The 19389-nt window shown below is 38.0% G+C and overlaps 1 protein-coding gene across 1 annotated transcript; it reads right to left on the reverse strand.

Annotated features, from left to right (window-relative positions):
- Positions 1–13158: 13158 nt before the first annotated feature.
- On the reverse strand, positions 13159–15417 carry LOC131649706 (uncharacterized). Its single transcript, XM_058919462.1, has 2 exons — positions 14961–15417; positions 13159–14132 (listed from the first exon to the last, which is right to left on the reverse strand). Exons 1-2 carry the CDS (start codon positions 15415–15417, stop codon positions 13159–13161), a joined length of 1431 nt encoding a protein of 476 aa, XP_058775445.1.
- Between the last annotated feature and the right edge of the window lie 3972 nt (positions 15418–19389).

The following is a 19389-nucleotide window of genomic DNA, read 5'->3' on the forward strand; positions in this document are numbered from 1 at the left end:
GTTGTTGTTGTTCTTCTTCTTCTTCTTCTTGTTATTGTTGTTGTTCTTCACTACTGTTGTTGTTGTTGTTCTTCTTCTCCATTACTGTTGTTCTTGCATGTTGTTGTTGTTGTTGAGAAGCATTACTTTGGGTTATTTTAGGTTTTGATTTTGGTGTTTTGGATGGTTAACATACAAACTGCCTCAAGAATCAATTAATATAGGAAAGACTTAGACCTTTCCAAGATAATTTACTGTAAGTTATAATTTTTCTATATGACGCACTTCCTTTATTTTTGTTTTATTTTTATTCAGATTTAGTATAGGATGAAAGCTGATAGATTAATGTGTATGAAACCATAGAATGAAACCCCTAAATTAGTTGTACAGATAAGAAATCATAGAATAAAACTTTCATTAAGTATATTACAAAAAAAAATCATTTTTTTATTAATCATATCTAAATTCTCTAGCTGACGAAAAATTTGACCAAGTATAACCTGCTTCATCATCATCAGAATCGATGATGACTGACCTTTTCACCTTTCTTCTTCTTGATCTCCTCTTCCCTAGAGCTCTCATGGGTCTCAAAGGTTCAGTATCATGGTCTCTTTCAACGACTTGGACCTCTACATCCACACCATCTTCTGTTCTCTCAGCATTGGATGAAGTACCAATTTCTATTTTGGTTATTTCATGACTTGGACCTCTTCTTTGATTTTTTTGGATAAAGTTTCAACAGAAGTACTCACTTTGATTCTTCCTCTTCTCTTATTTATTTGTATGAAGTTCTTTTGCTTTTACATTGATTCTTTTTATTCTTCCTCTTTTCTTATCTTTGGAAGTCTAAAAGCCAAAAGATTCCATGCATGTCAAGTACTAGTAATTCCTTCTAATTATTTATTTTTTAATTCTCCACGTTTTCTTATCTTGGAAGTTGGAAAGATCTCCTGGAAGACTAGCTACCTTGAGCTGTTGAATGATTACATCTCTTTGGCTTTTTAAATTTATTTTTCCCTTCTTTGATATTCCTTCCACTCCTTCTTACGCATAATTTGATGTAATTATGTGTACATTGTAGGTTCCTAATAAATTGTGTCATTGATATTATTCTTGTTCTTGTTAATTTTGTTATTGTTGTTGTTCTCCATTACTGCTCGTGTTGTTGTGGTTCTCCATCCAAATCTAATAATAAAAACAATGATGTTGGGAATCGAACCCACGTGCAGTTATCTTTACCCCTCGACGTTTTAATAACCGAGGTGATAAGGGGTAGCTTTTCATGACAACCTATGTTACCTCGCTTCCGTATCCAACGTCAAACGCATTTTGCGTCCGATGTTAGATGTGTTTTTTGTTGTAGTGTTATAAATTTTAAAAAATGTAACCAACATTATAGTGAAAATATAATTATAATGGAGAATAATATGTGCATTAAAAAATATATTGTGCAGTTGGCCAATAACTTTCTCAACAAGAATAAAATTGTTCAAATTTTAATATTTTATTCTAACTGTTGTTTGTTTATTTTAATTTATTTTTGAATAAGGGTAATATATTAAAAGAAAGAAACATAGTTACATAAAATGTAGAGGGATTATGCCAAAACTCAGTCATAAAGAAGAGAACTTAAAAAATTACATTCCAAACTTATTTTTTTTTACAAAATTTTGTCTAATGCTTAAAGGAATGCCTTCAAATTAAGTTAAGGAACTAATAGTTTTGAGGCGTATAGTAGGAAAAACCCCGCTTGTAGCAACCTGCCTAAAAATTATAACTTAGAGAGTCGCCACCTATTCTACCAAGGCGAATAGGAAACCTTTAATGGTTACGAGATTTAGGGTAAGATACTATATTCGGGTTAAGGGAAGGTGTTAGGCACCCAAAACCCTTTCCTAAAGGTTAACATTGCAAAGATAAGGGTTATGGCAAAAAAACATAAAGAAGGGTGACAGATAGTTAATAGGGTTAAAGGCTTAATTATTGACATGATTAAGATTTGGAGGAGGGGGACTCGCCTTGTTGCCAAGTGCCTACGTACCTCCTTAGGGAGGATCAGAGTCTACGTAGTTCGGGGAAGGGTTGTACGCCCTTAAAATTAGAAATTTGATAGGGTTGGGAATTGCTTCAAGGGCTTTTGAAATAGCCTATGATAATGTATGATTTGATACTAGAAATTTTGAAAAGTTTGGGAAGTATTTTAAGATTTGGGCGTACAACCCTAGTTTTAATTTGTATCATTAACCGCGATAATCGATTGATTCAATTACCATAGTTAACAAGTTAGCATTTGTATCGTTACTAATTTTAATCCATTGATTTAATTATCACTAATAACGAATAATGGTATTTTTTAGTAATTTTATGAATTTTATTTGTATTGTTACCCCTCGTAATCGATTGATTCGATTAAAAAGGATAACAAATTAGAGCTAGAAAAAAAAACGATTAATCATCACAACTAATAAAATAGTTGCAACCATTTAATCAAATCGAAACTAATTTTATTTTAATTAAATAGCATTTTAATTAAAATTATTGTTGACCATAGCGATTAATTGATCTAATCGGAACGAACAACAAATTATAATTTAATATAAATATTACATATTAATTTATTTATGAAAAATAACTATTATTAAATAAATAAATATATTAAAAGAATTAATTAAAATAAGTATGTTAATTAAAATTTATTTAGTTATTTAGGGTTTTGATTCAATGAGGTTGTTATTAGGGTTCATATTATAGGTAATGAACCAGGAGCGTTAGATCTGGCTTAGGGGAGGATTGAGGGTCAGATTGAGAGGGTGTATGGTGAGGTCTATGGACGTGGGCGCGTGGGATCAGGAACTTGGAATTCAGAAAAATAAATATGTTGGAGGGGAGGCTCGAACCTGCGACCTCACCCTCCCATACGCGCCCTCTAACCACTCCAGCTAACAAGATCGTTTGTTCAAACCACGCGTCCAATAGCATAAGTAAGAAAATATAAACCAGAACAAAATGACGCGCGCGAATTTTGAACTGGCGAATCAAGTGGTGACACGCCATCGTCTTCCACCCCAGAACTTACCAAAACCTGCAACTATGGCTACGATTTTGCTACGAAATTGTTCGTAGCAAGGGCACCTGGAAAAATAGCGATTAGCTCATGCTTACCCATAAATTCTTCGCGACCTAACGATTGTCTTCGTCTAAACCATACGAATTCAATTATGTGTTCAATTCATCCTAATTTTAACCCTAATTAAAAACCCCAAATAAAAAACCTAGAACTCGAACTGGCCTCTAATGGCCAAACATGTTTAAGCCACGTAAACTCCAAACAAATGATTCAGACACGATCAGAGCATTAATACAAACAAGAACATATGATCAAAACACCATGAGGATGCATATAATGTGCTAATCGAATCAAAGTTTGTAGCGACTTACTTTAGTCAATAGGAGGTAAATCTGGGGGTGTTGCAGTATGTAGCAACCTGCCTAAAAATTAGACTTAGAGAGAGTCGCCACCTATTCTGAAGGGCGAATAGGAAATCCTACGCAGTATAGAGATCGGGGGTAAGATACTATATTCAGGTCGAGGGAAGGTGTTAGGCACCCTCGCCCTTTCCTAAAGGCTAATGTTCAAAGATTAGGGTTGCATGGGAGGGTTCATAAAGAAATGTGGCAAACAAAATTATAATGACATGATTAGAATTTTGAAGAGGGGGACTCGCCTTGTTGCCAAGTGCCTACGTACCTCCTTAGGGAGGATCAGAGTCTACGTAGTTCGGGGAAGGTTGTACGCCATTAGAATTGATTATGGAGGTGTTTGAAGTTGATTTGAAATTGTTTTTGAAATGCGAAGTTCGAAGGTATTTTGAATTACCTTATCGTAGTTTGAACATCACAGTGTTGAAAAGATGAAAATCTGTAGTTACGTGGTTTAGTGTGTTTTAAGATTTGGGCGTACAACCCTGATTTGATATGGCACTATTAACCGCAATGATCAATAGATTCGATCACCATAGTTAACAGATTAGTAAAGGATTGCTGGCAATTCTAATCGATTGATTCGATTATCACTTTTAGCAAATTAAAGTATTTTAATTATTAATTTATTAATTTATCGTTACCCCTCATAATCGATAGATTCGATTACAAATAATAACGAATTGATAAGGTATGCTAATCATCATAACCAATAAGATTTGGTTAAAACCATTTAGCAAAATAATGTGTATTTTATTATTTATTTCATTATATTATTCCTCACCAATACGACTATTAGATATAATCGGATCGAAGAGAAAATTAAGAAATCCATTAAACAAATAATTAAAATTAATAAAATAATTTAATTAGTCCTTTTTTATTTTGCAGGGGGTATAGTAGAAATATGAATATAAGTTAGCAATTGTATAGATTAATTGGGCTCCAAAAACCCAAATAGAAATTAAACCCTAAAAATTGTCTACCTTTTAATAAATAGATAAAATGAAAAAAAAAATAAATTAGAAAACAAAACGTAGACATGAAACGGCGGAATACTTCATTTATCATTAGCTTGGTCAAGCTCCATTTTTATCCCATACTTATTCAAATTAAAGGAGCAAATTATAATAGCAGATAAAAAAACCAGTAAAAAAACAAAAGTTAAGTTAATGGTTTATCACATTACTTAGACTTTTTCAACCTTATATGAGAACCAATATCCTACTGACATGTGGCGGGAACATTTTAAAAAAGACAAATGAAAAAAAAAATAAAAATAAATAATAGTATATATACTATAGAAGCTTCAGGAAACGTGAAATGGGTTTATGTTCTCAATTCACTTTTGAAGTCACAAACAAAAACAACCATGGCTATTTGCATAAAATTTCCACCCCTGTATCTCAACAAATAATCATAGCAGACACCACTTATACATAACAAACCTTTTCTCAAACATATTTATGATAGTAAATGGTTTGAAATAAAAAAGAGGAGGAGAAAACTAACCGTGGCGGAAACGTCGACGGTGGCACGATGGTTGTAATTACGAGAGAACGGCGGCATGAGGTGGTTGTCGGTGGCTGGGACCGCGTCTCGTCTTAACGGCGCTGAGCGGTGTTTCGATCTACCGACCTATCTCCTTGTTGTGTGAATCCAATCAGTGATGGATTTGTGTCTGAAACAATTGCTCACCCCTTTGAGATTGTTGAAGGAAATCGCAGATTTATAAAAATGATGAAGGCCTATTCAAGGTCTTTTTTGGCATCGATTTTTTTTAGTTTTATAGCTTCTGGGAAATTTCTTTTGGTTCCTTCCTCATGGTTTTGTTTTTGGCCCCCTTTTCTTCTGAGTTTTCGTTTTCTTTATATAGTTAGGGTTTTGGTTTATTTTAGGTTAGATTTGATTCAAGTTTTGTTGATTGCAATTCTATTATATTTTCTGCAAATTCGGATTTGGATTATATTCTCAATAATATATTTGATTTTGTTCTGATTTTGATTCGTTCTGAGATTTGCCTTTGAGGATTTGCTGAAGATTTCTGGACTTGGGCCTGGGTTTGGACGTCTGCCAGATTATTGTTTGTTGTTGTTCCTTGGGCGGCGCCGCTGGACCCGCGAGGAAGATGAACAGTGGGTCACTCCTTGTTGCCTCTTTGACTACGAAGGATTACTTTAATCACAACAAAATACATGCTCTTTTTTTTTTTTTTAATATTCTATTGAAAACAAATTAGTTATGGGCCAAATTGCAAAATGGGCCTTTAATAATTTCTATATACGCCCTTTTTAGAACAAATTTAAATAGTAAATTAAAAAATAGAGTTAACAATAATAATATAAAGATCTAACTTCTTATAAATTAAAATGTTAGTATAAAAATTTAAAATAAACCAAAGAAATTTATAAGACCCAATTTTGAAAATTATTTGATTTCTTTGAAAATAAAGTGGTCAAATTTGGAGTATGACACAGTAGAGCACCTATCCACACAGCTTCAGAATGATCCTGTGAACCTTTTGCAATTCCCAAACCTCCTTGAAACACCTTTGTTCTTCAAAACCGAAACTCACTTTTTTGGTGAAAATTTGAGTTCTGAATGTATGCTTCTACAGAATGTTTCCAACCCTTATTCATGTGCTTTAGGTTATGTATTTATAGGGCACGAATTAGGTCACTTAAAACAATCAAAAATCTTTAGGAATCCAATCTTGCCAAAGTTTGAAAATTTGATTTTATTCTTCCATGGGAACTTGCTATTTTGGCCAAACTTGTATCAATCTCTTCCCAATTGGTTTGCCACGAAAATTGAGATATATTTGATCATAAATGTTGATTGGAAATCACCAAAATATATTTTCTACCAAAATATTTGATTTCCCACTTATTTAAATCATTAAAAAATCAATTTTTTAAATGAAATAAAATTGTGTAAAATAAAATAAAATGAGATAATTCGTGTCATATGTTTTGGATAACTTTTGGGCCAAGTTTAAGTCATAAAATATAGGCCCACTTGCAAGAAATTCAATTTGGACCTCCTTTATTTCACATTTGGTCCTCTAAAATTACCCAACTTTGACCAAGCGTATCTCACTCAATTTTTAAGCTATGAGGGAGTTCTAGGACTTTTTGGAAACCTCAAGAGGTCCTCTATAAGCCACTTTGGAACATATTTTTCATTTGGAGCTTTTATCTTGATCATATCTTCTTTGACAAAAAACTGCTTTTGAAGGATGCCTGAAAATGACCTGTAATCTTTTACATCATACCTCTCAAATGAAGAATTTCTAGCCCTGGCTTGTGAGAGACAAAGTTGTAGAGAATCCAATTTCCTTCAAAATAGGCTTTGAGTGGGGAACTTTTGATGTTCCATGTGGAAGTTATGGTCAGTCAAAGTTGAGTTGACTTTCTCCTAGAGAAACCCTAATTTGAACCTTTTTGTATTTGTTCATCTCTGAGTTTCCACTGGTAAATCATGATCAAACTTTGATCAAATGATGGATATTCACCTCTATACTTGATGTTTGACCAATGATCATAGGTTTGAATCATGCTTTGATTGTAGTTGACCTTTAGGTTTGGATCAGTTGACTGTGGATCTTGGGATTGCTTGAGCAGGTAACCTTTGGAGTTGTGCCTTGACTTTTGCCATGGAGTTGCATTAGATCATCATGAAACATATACCCTTGATTAATAACCCTATCTTATTGATTCCCCTAAGAAAATCTCAAACCCTGGCCTTAGGAGGCTCTTGGCTAGGAGTGTAGTTTGGGTGGAACCCTAGTCTTCTGAATCTTTGTAGATGAAATGAATGAGGCAAATTTTGGGGTATGACAGCTGCCCCTGTTCAATCTTCTTAAACCTGAAGAGGCGAACAGGCCTACTCGCCTGTTGCGGTCTGATGGTAGAAGATTATTGAACACTGAGAATGCCCTGAAATTTGCTAATATTGCGGAATGTGGAGTAGATGCGTTGCTGACCACGGGATTAACGTGGTAGGACATGTTTGGGATTGGAATCGGAATTGAAATTGAAATGAGTTCTGGCTACTGCCAAAGAACTCGGTGCCATATCACTGCTAGCGGACTAACGTAATAAGACGTAACGCGATGGTTACGATTTGGATTGGAATTGAAATTGAAATGAGTTTTGGCTATTGCCAAAGAGCTCGGTGCCATATCAGTGCTAGCGGACTAACATGATAAGACGTAACGTGAAGGTTACGATTTGGTTTGAAATTGAAATTGAAATGAGTCTTGGTTACTGACGTACCAAAGAGCTCGGTGCCATATCACTGCCGTGATAAGACGTAACGCAATGGTTACGATTCGGTTTGAAATTGAAATTGAAATGAGTCTTGGTTACTGACGTACCAAAGAACTCGGTGCCATATCACTGCCGTGATAAGACGTAACGCGATGGTTACGATTTGGTTTGAAATTGAAATTGGAATTGAAATAGGATTGGGATAGGATTTGAAATGGAATTGGAAGAAACAAGTCGGTAAATAGGCTTTACCTGTAGGATGATGCCTTGCACATGTGTATGCGTATGATTTGTTGTAAATGCCTGAATGTTTATGCAAATGGCGTGTATGCGAGTGTATATGAACATGAATATGTATGATGATTTTGATGTACTATCTTTTATCACCCATTGGATCTGTTTAAAACCTTTCGAGCAGCTTTGCGGATCTTAACCCGAATCGTCTGAGGTTAGTATATTGGGATGTTGTAGTGTTTTCAGAATCACCAGGCATATATTGGCTGCCGGAGATGTCGTGGTTTTATCCCCTTTATTTTAGTCTAGTGACTTGTAAGTTTCTTGTTTTAAGTTCGAAGTTTAAAGCTTATGAGAAATAAATTATTCTTTGCACTTGGTATTGAAATGGCGAAAAAACAGGTATGAAAGGGAAAAACTTTTATTGATTGTTGCCTTGAATTGGCGAATGTACAGGGAATATGAAAGAAAGAAAATGACAAATAGAAATGACATTAATACTGCTATTGCTCTTTTATTATCGAGGGCCCTAGTAATCCTTTGACTTTGGAAGTTGATGATTGCACGACTTCTTATCCTTTGCAAATTGTATTGGATTCATGGCTCGGAATCTGCCTTTACTAGGCGTAGTATTTCTTGACTGCATCTGAGTTGATTGGATGCGGTAGCTCATCCCCATCCATGGTAGTGAGGACGAGTGCTCCTCCTGAGAATACCGTTTTTATGACGTATGGACCTTCGTAGTTAGGTGTCCATTTTCCTCGGGCATCAAGTCGGGGTAGCAAGATTTTCTTGAGAACGAGGTCTCCTTCTTTGTAAGTTCGCGGGCGGACCTTTTTATCGAATGCCCTTTTCATTCTCTTTTGGTAGAGTTTCCCGTGGCACAAAGCCGTCAGTCGCTTTTCTTCAATGAGATTAAGCTGATCAAAACGGGTTTTTACCCATTCCGATTCTTCTAACTTTGTGTCAGCTAGGACTCTTAATGATGGGATCTCTACTTCGATAGGGAGGACTGCTTCCATGCCATAGACTAAAGAGAAAGGGGTTGCCCCTGTGGATGTGCGTACTGAAGTTCTATAACCGTGTAGGGCGAAGGGGAGCATTTCATGCCAATCCTTGCACGTCTTCACCATCTTCTGTATTATTTTCTTAATATTTTTGTTTGCAGCTTCAACAGCGCCATTCATCTTAGGCCTATATGGTGAAGAATTATGGTGTTCAATTTTGAATTCTTCGCACAACTCCTTCATCATGTTATTATTCAGGTTCGACCCATTGTTAGTAATGATTCGACTTAGAATCCCATATCGGCAAATGAGGTTATGTTTAATGAACCGAGTAACCACTTGTCTTGTTACATTAGTGTAGGAAGCAGCTTCGACCCACTTGGTGAAGTAGTCGATGGCAACCAATATGATTCGGTGTCCATTAGAGGCTTTTGGTTCGATCATCCCTATCATATCAATTCCCCACATTGCGAACGACCATGGAGAACTCAGGACATTCAATGGATTTGGTGGTACATGTACTTTGTCAGCGTAAATCTGGCATTTGTGACATGTTCTTGCGTATTGGAAACAGTCAGCTTCCATTGTTAACCAGTAGTAACCTGCTCTTAATATCTTTCTTGCCATTGAATGTCCATTTGCATGAGTTCCAAAGGTCCCTTCATGGACCTCCTTGATGATCTCTTTGGCCTCATTCTTATCCACACATCTTAGTAACACCGAATCGTAGTTTCGCTTGTATAGGACATTACCGTTTAGGAAGAACTTAGATGTCAACCTCCTCAGCGTCTTTTTGTCAATTGTGGAGGCGTTCTCTGGGTATTCTTGTTTCTCCAAGTATTTCCTAATATCATGGTACCAGGGTCTGTCATCAGCTTGTTTCTCGATCGTAAGGCAATAGGCTGGTTCGTCAAAGTGTCTGACCGTTATCCGAGGTTCGTGATTTGGCCATGTTACTTTAAACATAGAGGAGAGTGTTGCCAACGCATCAGCCATTTTATTTTCCTCTCTCGGGATATGATTAAAAGTGATGGTCTCAAACTCAGCCGTGTTAGTTCCAGTATGAGGTCTCGGTATGGGATTAGTTTTGCATCTCGCGTATCCCATTCTTTATTGACTTGGTGGATTACCAACGCTGAATCCCCATATACCTCGAGTAATTTAATCCTTAGATCGATCGCAGCTTCTAACCCCAATATGCACGCTTCGTATTCAGCAATATTGTTGGTACAGTCGAAACATAATCTCGCAGTGAAGGGTATGTGACGATTGTTAGGAGATGTCAAGACTGCCCCTATGCCATGTCCTAGTGCGTTTGAGGCTCCATCGAACATGAGCGTCCACACTAATCCTGGTTCGGGTCCTTCCTCGGGTCCAGGTATTTCATAGTCTCTTACTAGCATGATGTCCTCATCAGGAAAGTCGAATTTCATAGACTGATATTCTTCGATGGGCTGGTGAGCTAGATGTTCTGCCAGTACACTCCCTTTTATTGCCTTTTGCGTGACATATTGGATGTCGTATTCTGACAGCAGCATTTGCCATCTAGCGATTCTTCCTGTGAGGGCCTGTTTTTCGAACACATATTTCAGAGGATCCATCCTCGATATTAACCATGTGGAATGGTTCAGCATATATTGCCTTAGACGTTTGGAGGCCCATGCTAGGGCGCAACATGTCTTTTCCAACGGTGAATATCGAGATTCGCAATCGGTGAATTTCTTGCTAAGATAGTAAATAGCGTGTTCTTTCCTGCCAGTTTCGTCCTGCTGCCCCAGTACACATCCCATAGACCTTTCGAGGACGGTGAGATACATGATCAAAGGTCTTCCTGATACGGGAGGCACTAGTATTGGTGGCTCTTGTAAATAACGCTTTATGGTTTCGAAAGCTACTTGGCAGTCGTCGTTCCATTTGATTGGTTGATCTTTTCTTAGTAATTTGAATATGGGTTCGCATGTAGCAGTTAAGTGCGATATGAACCTTGAGATGTAATTCAAACGACCTAAGAAACCACGAACCTCTTTTTCTGTTCTTGGAACGGGCATTTCTTGTATGGCCTTTACTTTGTCAGGATCTACCTCTATGCCTCGTTGGCTTACTATGAATCCTAACAGCTTTCCTGATCTCACACCAAATGTACACTTATTCGGATTCAACCTTAGCTTAAACTTCTTTAAGCGTTCGAATAACTTTTGCAAGTGCGTGATATGCTCCCCTTCAATGCAGGACTTAGCGATCATGTCGTCTACATATACTTCGACTTCCTTGTGGATCATATCATGGAACAGTGTGACCATCGCTCGTTGGTACGTTGCCCCAGCATTTCGCAGTCCAAAAGGCATCACCTTGTAACAGAAAGTACCCCAAGATGTCATGAAGGTGGTTTTCTCCATGTCTTCGGGAGCCATTTTGATTTGATTATACCCAGAAAATCCATCCATGAATGAGAATACCGAAGCTTGTGCAGTGTTGTCCACTAGTATGTCTATGTGTGGCAGTGGAAAGTCGTCCTTTGGGCTTGCCTTATTCAGATCTCTGTAATCAACACACATGCGTACTTTCCCATCCTTCTTGGGAACTGGCACTATATTGGCGATCCAAGGTGGATATTCGACCACGGCAAGGAAACCTGCGTCAAATTGCTTGAGTACCTCTTCTCGGATTTTATTATCCATGTCGGGTCGAACTCTTCTGCGCTTTTGTCTGACAGGTGTACAAACCTCTTTGAGCGGTAGCCTATGTACGACTATGTCTGTATCCAAACCAGGCATGTCGCGGTATGACCAAGCGAATATTTCTACATTGTCGTGAAGGAGTTTGACCAGCGTTGCTTTTACATCCTCGTTCAGTGTTGCCCCAATCTTGATTTCTTTGGGTTCTTTATCGGTGCCCAAGTTTATGATTTCAATGGCTTCTTGAGGAGGGAGCATGCTTTTGGATTCTCTGTCCATCAGCCTTGACAATTCTTCCGGAAGTTCATCGTCTTCCTCATCCCCTTCCTCAGACTGATTAGCGAGAGCCTCGAGTTCATATTGAGTTTCAGCAGTATTATTATCGGTGATGTTAGAAGGTGATCTGCACATGTTTATGTTTGGTTTTTAGTATGCAATTATGATTGTGCTTTTGTTTTATGCAAGGATGTTATTTGTCATTTTAGGAAAATAAATGCAAGAACGAGACGGTGTTTTCAAAACCAAATGCAAACGACAATTTTATTAATAAACTCAAACTTTGAAAGTAAAATGGGGCCCTTACAAACCAACTCTATGCTTCGGGCGAGGCATGAGCAACATTGTTTTTTTTTATTAATTGAAAGGGAAATAAAACATACGACAAAACAAATTACTTTGAAATATAAACTATCTCCGGTATCTCCAGGCTTGTCCAATTTTGTAGCTGTTCTCCTGGTCTGATCATTCGGATGAAGTTGGATGTACCCTCCATACTAGATATCATGGATACATTCCGCCTGTGACGAAAGTTTGCGCAATCAGAGGGAATTGTTGCTCTTTCTTTGCAGCCTTCTTTGTTGGTTGGTATCCTAACCCCAGACGGTCCTTCTTCTCTTGAACTTCTGGCTCTTTGCCCCAGCCTTCCATCTTCAGGTCTTGCAGGTCTCTCCAAGATGTCACCGCCCTTCGTATCTTCTCTACAGGTAGTGTGACAGCGGTTGCTATCTCTAGTGCTTGGAAAGAGGTTTCCAACGCCTTTTCTCCAGCCTCGATGTATCGGTATGAGTCCAGATTGCTAACAAATATATCCTCCTCCCCATTGACGGTCACTATGGAGTTCCCGTCCACGAACTTTACTTTTTGATGTAGAGTGGAGGTAACTGCCCCAGCAGCATGAATCCAGGGACGTCCCAATAAGCAGGTATAAGCAGGTTCAATTTCCATCACTTGGAAATTTATGCAGAATGTGTGGGGACCAACTACTACAGGGAGGTCTACTTCTCCAAATACCGGACTTTGTGATCCATCGAAGGCTTTGACTACCAGACGACTTGGTCTAACTACCAGGCCCTCCAAGGCTATCTTGTCGAGAGTGGCTTTTGGCATCACGTTCAGTGACGACCCTGTGTCAATCAGAACTCTGGATAGATGAGCTTTTCCACATTGTATGGAGATATGTAAGGCTTTGTTGTGCTCTTTCCCTTGTGGGGGTAGCTCATGATCATTGAAGCTTTAACATGCCCCAGCGGTGAGATTAGCCACCATTCCATCAAATTGATTTACAGTGATGTCTTTAGTTACGTGGGCGGTATTCAGGATTTTCATCAAGGCATCTCGGTGTTTTTCAGAATGTACTAGCAGCGAGAGGAGTGATATTTTGGACGGGGTTTGGTGTAACTGGTCCACCACTCTATAATCACTTTTCTTGATTAATGCCAAGAATTCTTCAGCGTCTTTGTTAGCGACCTCTTTATCCTTGGCTGTGCCTTCTTCAGTTGGAACCACAGTAGCTTGATTACTTTCTTGTGCTAAGTTCTCATTCGGTTTCGCAGCATTGAATATGCGACCACTACGAGTCATACCTCCAGGCCCCACAATGCTTGTTACTTCTGTATTACTACTAGAATCATATTCCCAAGGGACCGCTTTCATTTTGTCCACCGGATATGGGTCTTTGACTGGGATGATCCTAGTGTGTACTTGTGTGGGTATCAGCAATGGTGGTTTGGCGCAGGGGATGATTAATGTCTTCCTTGCCCCTGCACTAGGTATTATTAATGGCTCGTTCCTTTCCAGCAAGGCCACATACTTCTCCTCGGGGTGTTCTTTCAACTGAATTATTCCTTGGTCCATGAGTCTCTGCAGGGTGTCCTTAAAAGCCTCGTTATGTTCTAGGATGAACCCCCTTGCGAGTAGATACCTCTTAAGGGCATCTATAGGGGAACTCCGTTGTTGAACTAACTCTTGCTCAGTGATGACCTCGATTGTATTGACCGTGCCATCGTGACGAGGCATGGGATTTGTCTTCACATTAGGTTTGTCGAAAGCAATTTCCCTAGACTCGATCAGGTCTTGAACCTTGTGCCTGAAAGCCCAGCATTTTTCTAACGTGTGTCCAGGAGAATTGGCGTGAAATTCACACCTTTCATTGGGTCTGAAGTTGGGCGTAGCTTTTCCAGGAATCGGAGGTGGCATAGGTCTAAGTTCTACCAATCGCTCATTTACCAGATATTTCAGTATTTCACTTTTGGACGTAGGCAAAGGATCGAATTTCCTTGGAGGACCTTGGAACCTGTTTTGTTGAGGTGGGTAAGACATAGGGGGTCTAGGCTCTTGATGCACTACCGCGTTGGTCTCCCCTTCCTTCTTTTTAGCGAAGGTTGAGGTGGGCCTCTTTGAGTGATAAGAGTTAGATGAGGTTCCTTGTATCTTCCCATTTTTGATTCCGTCCTCAATTCTTTCTCCGATAACCACCAGATCTGAGAATCTCGAGGATACGCTTCCAATCATCTTGTCGTAGTATGGTCCTTGTAGAGTTCTCATAAACATGTCAACCAGCTCTTTTTCCAATAACGGAGGTTGAACTCGGGACGCCATTTCTCGCCATCTTTGGGCGTATTCCTTGAATGATTCTTCCTTTTTCTGAGATAAGTTTTGTAGTTGCATCCGATTGGGTGCCATGTCCAGATTGTACTTGTATTGCTTTAGGAACGTATTAGCAAGATCGTTCCAGCTTTTGATATGTGTTTTTTCCAATTGCATGTACCACTCTACAGATGCCCCACTCAGGCTGTCTTGGAAGAAATGCATCATTAGCTTTTGGTCATTGGCATACGCAGCCATCTTCCTGACATACATGCGTAGATGACTTCTAGGGCATGTAAGTCCTTTGTATTTCTCAAAGTTGGGTATCTTGAATTTATGAGGAATAGTCAAATCTGGCACCAAGCTCATTTCGTAGGTATCCACATCAAAGACATCGTATCCTTCTACTGCTTTCAGCCTTTCTTCCAGCGCCTTGATCTGTCCATTACTTCTAGCACTTTCCTCAGAATCAGCTTGGGTTTGCTTATGTTGGGGTTCCTGATTTGTCTCATCCACCTCACCATATTGTAAATCCACATAATCCTCATCCTTAGGCGGATTGTTAGCAGGAATGCGGACAATGCGAGGCGCCCCCTCCTTCTGAGTGGTAGGAATGAATCCTTCATGGGAAGCTTCTCCCTCTTCATGGGTTTTGGCAACTCTCTTTGATGAGTGGGCGTTTGACTTATGAGGGTCAAAGCCTCGAACAAATCCTAACAGCTGGTTGCCGTCGTTTGGCATTTCCTCATACTGACTCCGAGCTTCCCTAGCCCTTTCCTGTTCATCCCTGATGTCCTTCATGAAACTCAACATCTGAGCCATCCCCCCCTTAATTTCATCTATAGTACCTTTCAACTGAGTTACTTCTTCGCGAAGGGCGGCTTGATTCTGTTCTAGCTGTTCCATAGCTTTCTTCTTTTGAGATCTTGTCTGGATTAGCGGTTGAGTTGCAATGGTGTGACTGGAGATAAAGATAGTTTTTTTCTTAATGCCTTGAAATTAAATATGATATGCATGATATGAATGTTATGATTATGCAATGTTCACGCCTTATCCACATTATTATAATATACATATATATTTATATACTATTTTATTCTCCTTTTCTCTTCTTTTTTTTTATACATATATATATATATATATATATATATGTACATTTTTTTTTATATACATATGTAATATTTTTCTCTTCCTTTTTTTTTTTTACATATATACTATTTTTTTTATACATATATATATGTTTTTTTTTTAGAGAAATAAAATTTTTTTGGTGAATATTATAGAAACAATGAGTAACGGAAAAGAAACGCACTTTATTATTAAAAAGAAAATACTACTCCATTGTTGGTTTACAAATAAGAAGGGAAACTGAAATCAAAAGTACTTGGAATAAAAGCAAATTAAAAGTACTTGAAATAAAAGCAACAAGGAAATAAAATAAAGCTAGGAACGCCTTTGGATGTCTTCTTGGAATTTGTCCACCATATCCCTACAAAGCTCCATAAACTCTTTGACTACTTCGGGAAGGATGATAGGAGATGATTCCGCTTTTGCCAAACTTTTTGGAATATCTTGAATCAAATCATTACACAAGAAGACTAGCTTATCATAATCATCACGACATTTCTCATAGTCTTCAAGCATCTTAGGAACCATGCTCACATGCTCATTCGCCGTAGAAACAATTGTGTAGAGTCTTTTCCAATGGTCTCTTTCGTTCAAGGCTGCCTCGTGTATCTCTTTTTCTCTCATGAACACTTCCCTAAGTGATACCATGGCTTGATATGCTCTATTATACTCACCGGTGCGCTGTAAAAGTGCTTCTTCCAGGGTTAATCTCTTTGCGCGCTCTTGTTGTCCAGAATTGCGAGCTTCTTGAAGATCATATTTGAGGTTTCTTATTTCTACCTCTTGATCTTTAGTCCTATCAGTTAACTCAAAGACTACAGCTTCTAGATTTTTCTCGGATTCCGCTTTGTCATGGGAAGCCTTTTCATAGCGCCTTCTCCACCTTGCAATTTCTATATCTGCTTGTTCCAACCTCTCATTATGTGCTTCTAGATTAAAATTAGCACTTAGAACTCCTTCGGTTGCACGTTTCCTTTTGCTCCTTTGTCTAACATTCTCCTCCTTCATTGCTTGAAGTTCTTGGTTTTTCTCTTTAAGGTCAAAGCGTAGTTGGCTCCTTTCGTTAGTAAGTTGATGCAAATCAAGTTCTAATTTCTCTTTTTCCTTTCGGGACGCCTCTAGGGCAGCCTTGATCCCTTATATCTCTTCGATGGATAGAGGAACAGGATTAGGAGAATCAGGCTTGTATGCAGGATCCACAACAAAAGGAAGCAAGATCTTTCCAACTCTTTCTTGAACCCATGCGGTGTAAGGTGCTTTTGCAATTACATTCTTTGGCCCAAAGTCTTTTCTTTGAACATGCCTCCAAGCTTGAATTACTTTCTTCCATGTTCTTGGTTCGCCTTTCCCATTGTCATGCAAGATTAATTCTTTTATTCGTTGTTCGGAAGGTTCTTTATCCATGGAATGGCCCAATTGGCGTAATGCTAAAATGGGGTTATAATTAATGCAACCAAGAGTTCCTATTAATGGCACATTGTTGAATTCTCCGCATTTGTAAATAATCTTATCTGAATTTAATATCTTTGCATACCATAGAATAGAATCCGCTTTAAGAGCCCTCAATTTTTGAGACCAATCGTTTCTAGTCAATTCTTTGATAAAGCAACTAGCTTCGTAAAGATGAGAAGTCAACCAAGAATAAAGCAAATGGACACAACAAAATAGCATTCCTCTCTTCCTTTCATACCTCATATGGATAGCATAATAAATATTAGCGAGGATAGTCGGAGTCGGATCTTTGTCAAAAAGTCTAAAAGAGGTGAAGGCATGAATTGCGGTAGGATCAATATAATCAACATTCTTTGGTAATAAAACAACACCAAAGATCAAGAGAGCTAGTAAATGTCCACAAATGTCCCATTGTTTCTTTTGAGCATACATCAAAGCTTGATTTTCTAAATAAGATCTCTTGATCCCATGCACATCTCCATCAGTTTTATAATTAGTCTTTAATTCCGTAGCGGATATTCCCAAAGCCTTCCCCAAATCTGAAAAATCAACTTCTTTACCCACATCAGTATAGAATTCCTTTTTTATCTTTGAGAAACCCAACATAGCATCCATCTCTTCTAAGGTCGGAGCCAACTGAAAATCCTGGAAAGTGAAACACCTAATAGGTGGATCATAGAATTGTACCAAAGCGGTGATAGCTTCCTCTTGCACTTTTACTTTTAGCAAATCCAAAATATTCCCATATCGGATCTCAAACCTATCCAAAGCACCTGATGGTAGCTTTTCTTTGATTATTTTCAATTTCTTGATATCTGGAGTAGAAACGGTAAAGTGGACAATTGTCTTCTTCGTACTCATCTTTCCTACATATTCACCAATGAAATACATCTTACCAAATGTATATATATATATGCGTATATATTTTTTTATGCGGATAAGACATGATGAGAATGCAAATGATGGATGATGCATGCAAACACAAAAAAACATAGCAATGCACAAAAAATATAAAAACACCCAAACATACAAGACAAAAAAACAATCATAACATAATATTTCAAGAAACCCAGGTTCATAGGTTCGACGTAGGGGGCTCTAGGGAGCCAACCTTTTTATGGGGGGTTCTAGAAGGTCTCATGGGGTCGTTCGTAGCCTCCGAGACTTTTTGTCTCTTCAGATTTTAGAACAACTCATTTTATCCATGAGGTTCGAATTTTTGGGGTAGGTTCTCGGAGAGATCAGCCAAGTATCCAGTCCTGCCCTCAACAAAGTCAAGCCTCGTTTTGGACATTTCCGAATACTCAACCCACTCCGAGTGGAGTTATCAATGAGACTCGTAGGCGATTCATGTCCCCTTTTGATCTCAAAGTTAACTCCCACACTTAGGGTTTAACACAACATAAAAAACAACAATGCATATAATAATATAGGTAAACATTTTAAGGCAGATAAATAAACATTTAAGAAAAACAAAAAACAAATAAATAAATAAATAATTTAATATTTATTAAAAGATGAACCTCCCCCAAACCCTAAAAATGGAAAGTTTGCCAAACCCTAAAAAAACTTGCCAAACCTAAACCCTGCCAAAACCTATAGGAGCATAGTATTCACTATTAAGGCGTCCCCAGCAGAGTCGCCAGCTGTAGCAACCTGCCTAAAAATTATAACTTAGAGAGTCGCCACCTATTCTACCAAGGCGAATAGGAAACCTTTAATGGTTACGAGATTTAGGGTAAGATACTATATTCGGGTTAAGGGAAGGTGTTAGGCACCCAAAACCCTTTCCTAAAGGTTAACATTGCAAAGATAAGGGTTATGGCAAAAAAACATAAAGAAGGGTGACAGATAGTTAATAGGGTTTAAGGCTTAATTATTGACATGATTAAGATTTGGAGGAGGGGGACTCGCCTTGTTGCCAAGTGCCTACATACCTCCTTAGGGAGGATCAGAGTCTACGTAGTTCGGGGAAGGGTTGTACGCCCTTAAAATTAGAAATTTGATAGGGTTGGGAATTGCCTCAAGGGCTTTTGAAATAGCCTATGATAATGTATGATTTGATACTAGAAATTTTGAAAAGTTTGGGAAGTATTTTAAGATTTGGGCGTACAACCCTAGTTTTAATTTGTATCATTAACCGCGATAATCGATTGATTCAATTACCATAGTTAACAAGTTAGCATTTGTATCGTTACTAATTTTAATCCATTGATTTAATTATCACTAATAACGAATAATGGTATTTTTTAGTAATTTTATGAATTTTATTTGTATTGTTACCCCTCGTAATCGATT

Source organism: Vicia villosa, linkage group LG2 (genome assembly GCF_029867415.1).
Source record: "Vicia villosa cultivar HV-30 ecotype Madison, WI linkage group LG2, Vvil1.0, whole genome shotgun sequence".
NCBI lineage: Eukaryota > Viridiplantae > Streptophyta > Magnoliopsida > Fabales > Fabaceae > Vicia > Vicia villosa.

What these genes read in the sequence shown, in the direction of transcription:
- LOC131649706 (XM_058919462.1), bottom strand. Translation starts at nt 15,417, where the DNA reads ATGGAACAGCTAGAACAGAATCAAGCCGCCCTTCGCGAAGAAGTAACT. An exon ending in TTCTGAGGAAAGTGCTAGAA is followed by an intron (nt 14,133 to 14,960) that starts GTAATGGACAGA and finishes AGCGATTGGTAG; the next exon opens with AACTTAGACCTATGCCACCT.